This window comes from Polypterus senegalus, chromosome 7, assembly GCF_016835505.1.
Source record: "Polypterus senegalus isolate Bchr_013 chromosome 7, ASM1683550v1, whole genome shotgun sequence".
In the NCBI taxonomy this organism is placed as follows: Eukaryota; Metazoa; Chordata; class Cladistia; order Polypteriformes; family Polypteridae; genus Polypterus; species Polypterus senegalus.
In genome coordinates this window covers 7,237,668-7,252,060 of record NC_053160.1, presented here as the reverse complement: position 1 = coordinate 7,252,060, position 14,393 = coordinate 7,237,668, and the positions used below count along the sequence as shown (strand labels likewise).

General features: G+C 41.7%; 1 protein-coding gene across 1 annotated transcript in view; it reads right to left on the bottom strand.

The window, feature by feature from the left end:
• LOC120532309 (coiled-coil domain-containing protein 171-like) overlaps positions 1–14,393 on the bottom strand; it is a 467,526-nt gene that overhangs the window by 168,421 nt on the left and 284,712 nt on the right. Inside the window, exon 20 of the mRNA XM_039758204.1 lies at positions 12,665–12,847. Within this exon, the coding sequence (XP_039614138.1) occupies positions 12,665–12,847 (183 nt within the window). The remainder of the gene's footprint in view (positions 1–12,664; positions 12,848–14,393) is intronic.

Sequence of the window (14,393 nt, the reverse complement as noted above, 5' to 3'; positions counted from 1 at the left end):
TGCATATATCTTTATTATATGCCATTTGGTATGGGATTCATGAAAGCAGTGTCAATGTTTGTGATGATCCAACTGTTGGAATGACAAATGCAATGTATTTGATTACTAAAAATGTTTATGATGAGCTATCATCAACATAAGGAAAAACCTGCCAGATCCTAAAAACTCATTCTCTTCATATACAGCCATTTGCATAGTCTTCAAGCAGGGCCAAACAAGCTATTTTGTATTAAGAGATGGATAGGCTGTGGGGTATGAGATTCAGAGCTTTCTGTGCAGAGGCAGTGAATGATGCCCATGTTTTTACTTACCCACAAAAATCACTGACAAAAAAAAGATCACATCTAAGATGTTCAGTGCAAATACATAACGTCAGCCCTCTTTAAAGGGAAATCAAAAAGAGACTAAACATCACATTCATCACTACTGAAGTTTAACGTTTGTCACATCAATACACGTTATGCTAACACCTCAGTGATATGAATTAATCTGCGTGCGAGTTGTCATTTGTCTGATTTCACTGCACTTCCCTACTTGACCAAGAGTTGTCGCCATTTCTCCCACTTTTTCTCCAAATAACTGTGTATATGCACAAGTCCAATTTGCCAAAAATATCTGCACTTTCTCTTGTCAAGTATTGTTTTATAAATGCTGATTTACGTGTGGACAGCTGAGGACACACATTATAGGCCTCTTTCTGTGTGTCCGCAGGTTTTATAAACCGAATTTGAACACTTTCAAACATTTCAATCCTTCAAAATCTTTTCAAATGACAGGGACATCCATCCATCCATCCATCCATCCATTTTCCAACCCGCTGAATCCGAATACAGGGTCACGGGGGTCTGCTGGAGCCAATCCCAGCCAACACAGGGCACAAGGCAGGAACCAATCCTGGGCAGGGTGCCAACCCACTGCAGGACACACACAAACACACCCACACACCAAGCACACACTAGGGCCAATTTAGAATCACCAATCCACCTAACCTGCATGTCTTTGGATTGTGGGAGGAAACCGGCGCCGGAGGAAACCCACGCAGACACGGGAGAACATGCAAACTCCACGCAGGGAGGACCCGGGAAGCGAACCCGGGTCTCCTAACTGCGAGGCAGCAGCGCTACCAATGCGCCACCATGCCGCCCCTGACAGGGACATGGTAACCAAATATAGACACCCATCCTTTTATTAAGGTGGATACATAATCACAAATACAAATGCATATGGTATAGAATTGAATATACTGGTGTTGATACATATGGTATAGAATTGAATAAATGTTGTATGCCAAGTATATGTTTTACCGATTTATTTTTCGGTTATATTTTTCTAAACTGTCTCAGGAGACTTGTAAATATGAATTTCATTGCACTATGTGCACATGGTCATACACTTGACTTTACCGTAGATCCCGGAATACAGGCGACCCGGTATATTAGCGGAACCCCTTCTCTACCTACTAAATTACATGTATTTGCCGATGACCGGTATTTAAGCCGACCCCCTTCTCCAAGCAAAATTTTCTAAATTTCCTTAAAAGTGTCTCTTCGGTTATATTTATAATGTTTATCGGCGAGAATTTGAGACTGCCGGCATTTTTGATATATAATATAATGTGCATAATTTACCAAAACACCAATCATTTTTCTAATGTACTAACCAAAAGTTATAAAAGTGCCAAGCCTACTTCGATTAAGCTAGGAGCATGGCGGCACGCATGGTCGCAGCGCTCAGGGCTCTCCTTTGCAGTGCACTTTTTGTTGTTTTTGTACTTTTTGTGTCCTTGTTTGTGCACGATCGGTTCGGCAAACATCCGCTACACCATTCAGAACCTTATAGACATCGGTGTCCAGAGCCAGACATCCGTTTCGAGTGTTTTTCACCTCACGCACAACATCCCAGACAACATAGCGAGACCAGCGAGCTCTCCGTGGATTGTTGTCGGCTCTAGGAGACATCACAGACGGAGGAGGGAAAGAAAGCAGAAGCGGGGCCGCAGATCCGGCGTTATGCTAAAGCTAAAAAACAACCATACAAGCCCTATACAGAACTTTTTCTGCACTGAAGGAGCTGCTTTTAATCTCATTGTAGATGCGATAGTGACAATAAAAGGCATTCTATTCTAGAAACAATTTCATACTGTACTCACCATTTAATTTGACATCTTTGGGCTGTAGTAAGGGAGGAGATATTTCCACACAATGTCCATCCTCGTTTCGATTGCGATCGCTTACTTTTACCTTATCTTCCTTCCTTAGCAATTATGTGTCTTGCTTGCATGGTCTTAATGAATTATATATATATATATATATATATATATATATATATATATATATATATATATATATATATATATATATATATATATATATATATAGGTAAATCACTGAAATGACGGAAATTACATCCACAAACACAGGTATCTGGGCTCCAACTGACGCTACTAACGCTCTCGGTTGTTTCTTTACAATCGAGCAAAGCGGATACACGTGACCGCATCCATTTCGTAACGCAAGATGTTGATCGTAAATCAAAACCAAAAATTTCATTTTAAACTTCCCGATAATTTATTATAAATTTTATTAATAAAATCAACAACTAAAACACTTTTTTAATAAATTCTTTATTTAATTTAAAGTACCGGCATGCAAAGTTACTTCTTCATCTGAAAGATGGCTCTGTGGTTTCGTCATTATTTACTTCCGTATTCATCGGCAAAACCGGCATTGTGCTGGAAATCTTGAATCTGAAACGATACTCGTTGTATAAACCGACCCCCAAACTCCAAGCCAAGAATCTAGGGCGAAATTCTCGGCTTATATAACGGGATCTACGGTATGTCTTTTTATGGTAAAATAAAATCTTGGAAGGATGGGAAGGAGACGAGACGTGATTTCCTCCGAGACACTTTAACGTCCCATGAGACAAAAGGACAGCTGCTGTAAGGGCTTGTAAATGATCGACGCGCATCACAACAAGCAAAACACGCAGCTTGGCAGCAGCAAGCTAGCAGTTGATCCGAACGCATCCCTTTACCATGCGTTCAGCGCCCCCCCACCCCAAAACGCGAGCGGCAGAGCTGCAAAGTGGCTGGCGCTAAGGGGGGAGGGGGTGGGCGAGGGAAGCTAAGTTTCCAAAGTCCAAATTAACCATTTTCCGTAGATATGTAACTGAAGATGACAAACTCCAAAGTGAGTGCGTGCCTAAGTCTTCAAAGCCCCACACGTTCACACTTTGTCGAGGACCCTTTTGCTGCAATGACAGCCATCGTTCTTATGGGGAATGTAAGTGTAATGGGCTAGAATTCAGTATTCTATAGACAATGACATTGCTGTGTGTTAGTTAGTGTAATGGGCTATAAACCAGTGTTTTAAAGAAAAAGCAGAATTTCTGGAAAAATGTGATGATGTTATTTATCTTGACTTTCAGAAAACATTTGATAAGGTGCCACATGAGAACGTGGGCATGGGGTAATGTTAAAATTTTTACACATGGTATAGTCATTTTGAAATCAAGCAAATCACCAGGACCAGAAAATATTTACCCTCGAGTTCTTAAGGAGGCTAGTGAGTGCAGATATAAACCCTTAACACATATTTTTAAGAAGTCACTGAGCACTGGAGAGATTCCGAAGGACTGGAAAATGGCAAATATCATCCCATTATATAAAAATGGTGACAGGGCAGATCCAAGCAACTATAGGCCAGTAAGCTTAACATGCATCACAGGAAAATTAATGGAAGGAATTATTAAGGATAAGATTGAGCAACGCCTGGCAAGGACAGGAGTTATTAGGAACAGTCAGCGTGGGCTCAGAAGAGGGAGGTCGTGTTTTACTAACAGGCTGGAATTCTATGAGGAAGCAAGAAAAGGATACGACCAGAGATCTGGACTTTAAGAAAGCATTTGATAAGGTGCCACATGAGAGGTTGGGCATCAAACTAAAAGAAGTGGCAGTTCAGGGTGATGTTTTTAGATGGGCACAGAATTGGCTCAGACACAGGAAGCAGAGGGTGATGGTGTGAGGAACCTCATCAGAACTGGGTGATGTTAAGAGTGGTGACCAGCAGGGGGCAGTGCTGGGGCCGCTTCTATTTTTAATAAATATAAATGATTTGGATGGGAATATAAGTAACAAGCTGGTTAAGTTTGCAGATGATGCAAAGATAGGTGGATTAGCAGAAAATTTGGAATCTGTTATATCATTACAGAAGGACTTGGATAGCATACAGGCTTGGGCAGATGAAATTTAATGTCAGTAAATGTAAAGTATTACACATAGGAAGTAAAAATGTGAGGTTTGAATACACACTGGGCAGTCGGAAAATCGAGAGTCCACCTAATGAGAAGGATTTAGGAGTCATAGTGGACTCTAAGCTATCGACTTCACGACAATGCTCAGAAGCCATTAAGAAGGCTAACAGACTGTCAGGTTATATAGCGCCTTGATGTGTGCAGTACGAGTCACAGGAGGTTCTGCTCAAGCTTTATAACACACTGGTGAGACCTCATTTGGAGTACTGTGTACAGTTTAGGTCTCCAGGCTACATACAGGACATAGCAGTGCTAGAAAAGGTCCAGAGAAGAGTGACTAGGCTGACTGAGGGGCTACAGGGGATGAGTTAGGAGGAAAGATTAAAAGAGTTGAGCCTTAAGATGAAGAGGAGACATGACTGAAGTGTTTAAAATCATGAAGGGAATTAGTGCAGTGGATCGAGTGGTTCATCAAGAACACGGGGACACAGTTGGAAACTTGTGAAGGGTAAATTTCGCACAAACATTAGGAAGTTTTTCTTTACAAAAAGAACAATAGACACTTGGAATAAGCGACCAAGTAGTGTGGTAGACAGTAAGACTTTAAGGACTTTCAAAACTCAACTTGATGTTTTTATGGAAGAAATAGAGTGTTCTAAATGACTGTCACCTTTGTGTCATTTGTGTAAACATGGAGCTTCCAAAGCACAGAGGTTTAAATACACTTTGGAGATTGTCTTCTTTAGTTAAATATTTACAGAAAATTGTTTATTTGAACTTGTTGGAAATGTGTTGTGACATCATAAGAGCTCGGATTAAAACAGTGAATGGATAAAGATGTGGACAAATCTTTGGTCATCCAGAAAACTATGTTGACTTTCAATGGGATTAAATAGTTTTCCACGTCACCGTAACCCAAAATATTTCAGATAAAGACACAAAACAGCAGTAAAGTGCATAGAAGGAAATCCTGATGATCCACTCTCGTCTCACGGGGATGCCAAGCCTATTTTCACTTAGGTCTGTTTGAATGGGTATTTAACTTAAGGATATAAATTAATACTGAACTTTATACAATTACACAAGTGTAGAAAATCACCTTCTGGAGTTCTGCTCATAATGCATTATCAGGATCAAAGCCTTCCACGTTTATAGATAAGTGACTGAGCAGAGACAACCTTCGCCTTATTACGGCCTTGCAAATGACTCGCTCCTCCAAAGACGTGAACTTCACAGACACTCAACAGAGCGCGTTGTCGCAGTCAGCTCATCTGCCGGGGAATCAAAGAGGATACCCCACAGAGCTCGGCTAAATCTCGATATTATTACACCAGTAAGTGAGCCTGCATGTGGCAGCTTCTTCAAGAGTCACGTAATCTTCCAATTTGACAGTTCTCAGCATGCGGCCTTGTTTCTCATTTCTGAGCTGAATTTATCCCATTTAATGCCCTTGCATTAGACTAAAATAATTGCCGGCAGGACAGAAAACAATACCGATTGAATAAATGACTATGTTAATGAAATACTCAAAGCGCAGCCTTAAAATTAAAAGAGTTAATATGAACAACTTGAATCGATGGAACCATACGTCCAGTATGTCTGAATCGTCCTTCTTATATTCACACAAGTCAAGTCAGGTTGGGGAGCATGCACTGGTACAGAGTGTTTCCCCACCCACCACACGATGAAACAACTCAGGATCCCAGTTTGCAACCCCCCAGGCAGACATGGGGTCCAGTCCTACCCTCTGGAAATGACCCTCTAACTGCCGCAGCTAGCTAGATACGTGGGCGACCCCTTGGCCTGGTCCAGTCACTCGGGTCCCCAACAATGAGGATCCTACAAGCCGGATCACCCTCGGGGAAATGCGCCACATGGCCGTAGTGTCGTAACTGATGCTCGCTCAACATGCAGGTCATGTGCCTCATTAGGGACTCCGTGAGCAACACAAAGTCCAACCAGCGGTACCCAAGGATTCTCCAAAGAGAGACAGTACCAAAGGATATCAGCGCCACACACCCTTTCCAGCGACCTCATGACCCCCCATGCTCTCAGAATCTGTCTACTGACTTCATAGGAAGAGTCACCAGAGACATGAAAGTCACTGCCGAGGTAAGTAAACCTCTCAACGAGGTCGACACTCTCTCCGCAGACTAACACACTGCTGATGGCCGTGCCCAAGAGGTCATTAAAGGCCTTTATAGTCACACACACAAACACACACACACAAAAATACAATACCTGAATGACCTCATAAGATATCTTCACGTATTTACGACTCACATCAGTTTTTTACTCCACAGTCTTCGCCAACTTCAATAGCCGTGCGCCAACCAAGGCCTGTACTAGTCTGAATCCTTTCACTCGCAAGCCTTTTCTTCACTTCCCTCGATAACCTGGGGTGTCATTTATAAACCTTTGTGAGGATTTGAGCGAGACATTATGCATACGCCAAAAAACAGGAAAATGTGTATGCCAAAAAAAAATTAGATTTATAAAATCTTGAATACACACATTTGAACACAACTCACGATCAGCTTGTAAATGTGCATACTTGAATGAACCTCAAACCCGGTCAGGTTCCTACCCTCAGGTCAGGTCAGGTCAGGTCTGGCTGGACCAGGCCAAGGGGTGCCCACGTAACCCCTGGCTCTGGCAGATAGAGGGTCATTTCTGGAGGGTGGGACAGGACCGCGTGTCTGCCTGGGTGGGGTTGCCAACTAGGATCCCGAGCTGTTTCGTCATGTGGTGGGTGTGGCACCAGTTCTTTACCAGTTCTACCCTGCAACAACCACAAATGGACTAAGGAAAACAACCTGTCTTCATGGCGTTGTAGAGCAGCCTCCCAACTGACAAATCAAGTAATGGAAGACAGAAGATCTCTTGTCTAAATTAAAGGCACACAAGCAACCTTTACTTAGTGGTCTAAGCATGGGTGTCACCATCAAGCACAAATATACTGAATGCTAATATGTTACGGCTGTCATGAGTCCGGTGAGCTCTACCGGTGACAACATGCATGAAATTGGGGTGGCTGTGTTATAATTATCCAATCACAGGTGATGAAGCATTGTGTGCATGCAACATGCAACAGGAAGCAGAATAAGCTCATCTACAGGTATGCTTGATTTGAAAATTCATTCATTTTCCACCACTTATCCGAAGGGGCAACAGTCTTAGGCCGGGTTTAAACTTAACACTGTGCCACCATATTTCTGAATAGGATGATTAATGATTCCATCCATCAATCCAGGGATGTGCCCGTTCCGGCAGGCATCGGGTACGAGGCAGAAACAAAATCCCTGCACAGGGCAACAGCTCATCACAAGGTGAATGCAAGCACTCACAGACACACTGGCGTCATTTTATTGTCACCTAATCCCTAAACCTTCATATCTTTGGAAGGAAACCGGAGTACAAAGTGGAAACCCACCAGGAAAAACATGAGAACTCCAGGTGGGGGACACCAGGGATGTGACTCACTGCGAGACAGCAGTGCTAAATGTGTAATCAGTATTCATTATTTAAATGAAGTTAACGACTTATCTGTAAAATGTCACAAACATTCTTTAATGCATTTCATCATGAAAATGATATTAAGTATAAATCTAAGGATTCTAAATGTGCAAAGAGCTGGAATACATATATACATACATATATATTGTGGCAGGGGACACCCCTTCTACACATATTCCGGGGGAGCATCCACGGGCTCCTCAGTACCTCCCCCAGGACGCTTGGTGGCAGCCTCCCTGGCAGACGATAGTGCCGCAGTTTCCTGCAGGGCTTCATGGGAGATGGAGTTCTCCACAGCCCCGTTGGGATCTGGGGTGGCCACCAGGGGGTGCTGCATGGATCCCGGAGCCAGCCTGAACAACTCTACAGCAGTGCAATCAGAAACAGATGATTATGGCAAGCCAAATTAACATTTAGAGATATCTCAAAATGAATTTTGGATATCTTAAAATGTAATTTACTTTTTAAGATATCTGAAACTCGCTTTGAGATATCTTAAAATAATTTCCTTTACATTTTAAGATATCTGCAATACATTTTGAGATATCTCAAATGTATTTCAAGATATCTCAAATACAGTTTCAGATATCTCAAAATAATTGTGTCTGCATTTCAAGATATCTCAAATGAATTTTCAGATATCTTAAATTGACCTTTCATGCATTATAAGATATCTTAAATGCATTTCAAGATATCTCAAAATCATTTCCTGTAAAATTGCCTATTATTTCAATGGGACTACTTGTTTATTATAAGATATCTTGAAATGTATTTGAGATATCTGAAAATGGACAGGAAGCTGTTTTAAGATATCTGGAAATGTATTTGAGATATCTTAAATTGTATTGTAGATATCTGAAAATGCTATTGAGATATCTTGAAATAATTGAGTGTCCTTTTAAAGATATCTTAAAATGCATTTTAGATATCTTGAAATACAATTTGAGATATCTTGAAATACATTGTTAGATATCTGAAATGGAGCAGAGACCCATTTTAAGATATCATGAAATTAATTTTAGATATCTAAAATGTATTTCAGATATCTGAAAAAATGAATTTCAAGATATCTTGAATGCTTTTTAAGATATCTAAATTATATTTCGAGATGTCTCAAAATAACTTCCTTCTCATTTTAAGATATCCCAAATTCATTTTGAGATATCTGAAATGCATTTTCAGATATCTTAAAATGACTTCCTGCACATTTCAAGATATCTCAAATACATTTCAAGATATCTTAAAATAACTTCCTGTGTATTTCAAGATATCTCAAATTCATTTTGAGATATCTCAAAATAGACAGGAAGTCCCATTGAAAGAATAGGAAATGTTACAGGAAGTGATTTTGAGATATCTCAAAATGTATTTGAGATATCTTGAAATGCACAGGAAGTTATTTTAAGATATCTCGAAATGTATTTGCGATATCTCAAAATGCACAGGAACGTATTTCAAGATATCTCGAATTGCATTAAAGATATCTTAAAATGCATTTCAGATATTTCAAAATGTACAGCATATCATTTCAAGATATCTTGAAATCTATTTAAGATATCATAAAATGCTTTTTAGATATCTTAAAATAGATGCATTTTTAGATATCTGTAAGTCAATTTGAGATATCTAAAATGCATTTCCAGATATCTTAAAATCCATTTTGAGATATCTCTAAGTGTTAATTCGGCTTGCCATAGATGATCAACCACATGGAGCACATCCGGGTGGGCTATAAAAAGGACTAGCACACACCATTCAGGGCCAGAATTGGGACGAAGAGGACGAGGCTGCCAGAGAGGAGTGGTGGTGCCAGAAAAAAGGGTTGTGTTTTGTGTTTGGATTGCTTTTGGGACTGTGTTGTGGCTGGGGGGTTCACGGGGAAGATGTGCCCTCCAGCTGAAGAAAAATAAAGCCTTTGTGTCTTTTTACACGTGCCTAAGTGTAAATCTGTGCCAGGTCGGGCGCTATATAGTGCCTTTATTCACAATATATATACATACATACATACATATATATATATATTATAATAAAAAAAATCTTGGGTCGAGACGTGACCTTCTCAGAAGACACTTTAACGTCCCACTAGACAAGGGGTCAGCTGCTAGCTTTTAAATGATCAACGCGCAGAACAGCAAACATAACACGCATCTCGGCAGCTGCAAGCCAGCAGCTGAACCGTCCGCATCTCCTAACGGTGCGTTTAGCTCCACCCCCCACTTCACAATGCAAGCGTCAGAGGCGCAAAGTGGCTGGTGCATAGTATGGGGGGGCAAGCAAAACGAGGACAGCTTTTGTATTGTACAGGTTTTTAAATGATCAACGCGCAGCGCCACAAGCAGAACACGCAGCTCAGCAGCAGGAGCGGCAAGCCAGCAGCTGATCGGACGGGATCTCCTTAGCATGAGTTCAGCCACCCCCCCTCACAACGCGAGCAGCAGTGATGCGAAATGGTTGGTGAGTGGAGGGGGTGGGTGAGCAAAGCAAGTGCTATAATGGACAGCACATGTGGAATGACATCCTGACTGGGAATAAAATAAGGATTCTAACCCAGCTGGGAGGCCAATATATTGGAAGGACTGTGGAAGATAAGTGTTGCTAAACATTTCTCCCCCAATACACTAGGTGGCAGCCTCTTCGGGTTAGGATTCCGATATGGATGCCTTCAGAGCATGCTGGGAGCTGTAGTCCGGGCTAGGCAGCACTGTTGGGTTGAGTGGGGGCTGCCAAGGGGAGCTGATGGGATTCATAATCCCTACTTTGTGGGACTTCAGATCGATCAGGAAGTACTTCCATCGGGTTGTACTCTAGCACCAGAAGTACTCCTGGGTCAGAGGTAAAAACAGAATGCTTGACTTTATCCAGGCAAGTTGGAGTGGGGTGGAAGAAGGACAAAGCTCACCTGGAGAAGAGGAAGGAGAGAGGAAAAAGAATTGTGTTGATGTGTCTCTTTTGAATCCTTTGTATAAGGTATTTGTTCTAAATAAACCTTTTATTGAAAGTGGAACCAGTGTATGTGAGGTTGTGTCTGAGGTTTAGGATGCTGCAACGCCACCTAGTGGTCACTATCATATAATTTATGGATGGAGTATTCTGTTAATACAATGGTACCAATGCTAATTGTACAAGACATTACATTATTCCCTGTAATTTTGTTTTATATCTTGTAGCATCAAATTAATTTGATGGGTGTGATAGAAACTAACGATTGACTTATTGGTTGAAATTAAATAATAAAAAAAATGACCTTTGTACTGTTTGGCTTTTCAAAAAGTAAAAGAAAAAAAAAAAAAGGCCACAGAGCCAAACCAAGATGAGCTCCGGTGTTCCACGAAAGTGGCCCCGACGCAACCCATGGGGGCTGCCAACAAAGGTTCCGAGGGACGTAGCGTGGCTCCCATGGCTACTCCCCCGGATCTAGTGACAAAGCAGATATTGTATTATGGTCACAGTTCGCTGGTCATGTTTTGGCTCATTTTGTATCAAATGAATTCAAAAGAGGTTAACTAGCAGCAAAAACAGGTCAGTAATTAAGAAAAGGGTGCGAATGAAAACCTGCAGCCACTGCAGCCCTCCAGGACTGGAGTTGGGCACCCCTGTTCTAGCAGCACCTGAAGACTTCACCAGAACTACAACTTCCATGCAGCCTTGCAGTTGTCCACATAAGAGTCCTACCAGAGAGAGATACTGCCACCTAATGTTCTATGGAAACACAAGGACCTGGAAGGCAGTCTTCCCTCTGTCCTTCCACTATGACAGCATCCTGAACTGGGGAAGGAATCACTAACCAACCCCATCAAGATGATGTGGTATAGCGGGTCCGCAGCTCTGGAACAATGGCCGTTTTTTTCACATAACCCTTTGGCCGTGTCAGTCATCGTGGATGTGCTCATGCAGCAGTGGGGAGCTGATGAGGTAATTGGGACGAGTTGCACCTGCACGTGAGGGTGCAATCTTTCTCATTTGCTTCATCGGCTTCCTACGGTGCGCCCATGGAGCCGTATAAGTACTGGCCGGCAAAGAAGGAGAAAGAGGAACAAAAGAAGGAAAAAAAGAAGAAAGGCAGGCAAAGCTAGAGTGTAGTATTGGGGCAAAGAGAAAGAGATAAAACGAGCCAGCCAGCTAAAGTGAGAGAGAGAAGGCAGTACAGTCAGGGGTACCATGACGGAGCAAGGGATCTGTGCTCTAGGGACAGATTGTACCCACTGATTGTGCTGATGAGAGGGTATGATTGAGGTGGCGTCCTCTCTTGGGATCCGAGGGATGAATGAGTGTTCAAGAAGGATGGCGAGAGGACAACCAACCCCGAGCGGTCTGGCAGACGCCGATGGAGGCAGCCAAGATGGTGGGTCGGGAGTGGGAGGACCGTGGCTGCTGATGTCTCCGCCAGATAAGCTGGGGAGACACGGAAGGTGCTGTGCATGTCTCATTTGTCCCAATGGCTGCGGCTGGTTTTTAGTCTCATTTTAAACATTCAGATTTTTATTGTTTTTATGGACTATTTATGAACTTTGAAACCTGAACTATTTATTTGGACACTTTTGTTTTGGGTTTGTTGAAATAAAAGCATTTTTTGCACTTTGTACCTTTCCCCTTGCTCCAAGTGTGTTTTGTCCCCATTTGCCAAACTCATTCAGTTACTATTGTCAGTTCAAGAGGCTCCCAAAGTTGGAAGAGGGAGCATGGAGCAGGACCCGCACCCTCACGGATGACTGTCTATCTTCCATTATATGGGTGCCCAAACCAGGTAAAGAACCATCCACCCATCCCGGCCCAGATGCCAACAATCCCGTGTCGTTAATGACGCTACATACGATTAACAGATACAGCAAGAGTGGAGAATTGCTACCAACAAAAACTATGGATGCTGGGACATTCTACCAACAAACACACGTACCTTGACGGCCTCAGACAGCGTGTGATCTTTCTCAGCTTCCTCCCCAGTGTGCTGTTCGAGCCGTTGGCCCAGTTCATCCAGCTGCTCGGCTTGCTCACGGAGTAACTGCTGTGCCTGCTGCTCTCGCTGGAGTGCATTATCCAGCTCGGTGCAAATATTTTCAAATTTATCACGAGGAATCGCCTGAAAAAGAAACCGTAAAGTCTTAGAAAAATAAATACTCAAGTATTTCGGGAAAAATATGAAGCTAACATGAAATGACCTAAATAGCTTAAATCTCATAAAAGCATTATGGTTCCGTTTTTTTTTACAAGCAAAAGGGTACAACATCTCTCTGTAATAATAAAAAAAATCTTGGGACAAGACGTGACTTTTTGAAGAGACTTTTTGGAATGAAGTCCGGCAAGACGGTGGACTTTTGACATGAGATTCTTTCAAGTCACGCCCTACTTACAACCATTTTCAAACAAGACCCCGGTCATCAAACCTCTCAGTCGTGTGAATGCTTTTGGCAGACACACTTCCTGTGCTCTCAGCTCTTATAAATTTAATCAGGACGATAATATTATACATTCTAGATGACATGTCAACGACTAAGCAAAAAAGTCGTAAAGAGACCCAAAAGAAAAAAGAACAATAATAATCAATGTGCAAATGCTGAAAATAAGGAAAGTAATGATCGCAGGTCCAATCGGGGTGAGAAATAAAAGTCAAAGAGTAAAAGACAAAGTAGAACTTCATAAAGGCGTTCAAAAACGTTGGCGCGAAAACACATGCAGAGCAAGTTAGAGATTATGAACGTAGTAAAATTCGAAAGTATCAATAAAAGATAGCAAAGATCGCAATAGCGATAACACATGGTAATTATTACTTGGTGAAATAAGGGAAAGTAATAAGCATCCCGGACCAGGTGGAATTGAAAACCTAGCAGGTCCAAGCGGGGTCTGAAATAAAAGACAAAGAATAGAAGGCAAAGTAGAATGTCGTAAAGAGGTTCAAAAACGTTGGCGCAAAACAGATGCAGAGAAGGTTAGAGATTATGAAAGTAGGAAAATTCCAAAGTATCAAAAAAACTGATAGTAAAAATCATATTACCACTAACAAACGGAAATTATTACTCAGTGAAGTAACGGAGCAGCAAAAAAAGATCAAATATATGGACATGGGTGATATGTGAGAAGTATGTAGATACCGTAAGGCTTTAAAGTTTAAGTCGGAGACTTGTAGATCGTCTAATTCGTGTTGCTATCAGGGAGAAGTACTGCTGCCTCCCAATAAAGAGGCGTATCCGCGGTAATTAAAAGATTAGTTGTTTGGTGAAAGTGAAATCCATAAACACTACAGGCAAAATATCCGAATCTACAATAATCTGTTTGCGTCCGCATTATTCAATGCTCAAAACGTAGATTTACACAATAATGGACTATACGCTATGCGAATCTGTGGTCCCTCAACGATTAAAGCTACGGCAAGTTTAATTTCGAAGAAACCACAATTCGGTCAGGGTGCATCTTTATGATCACGGAGAAGCGATGCAACATAGGATCGCAAGAGTTAAACCATCGGACGTATGAGAAATTCTACAGCCAATAATGGGTACAAATCCATACGTCAAAAGTATCGCCCTTTACACGAACTTTAGCTGCAAAACACAGACAAAGACATTTTCTTGTATTTCTATGTGAATCCGAAAGATCAAGGTTGCATTTATAATAAACCAAGATGTGAT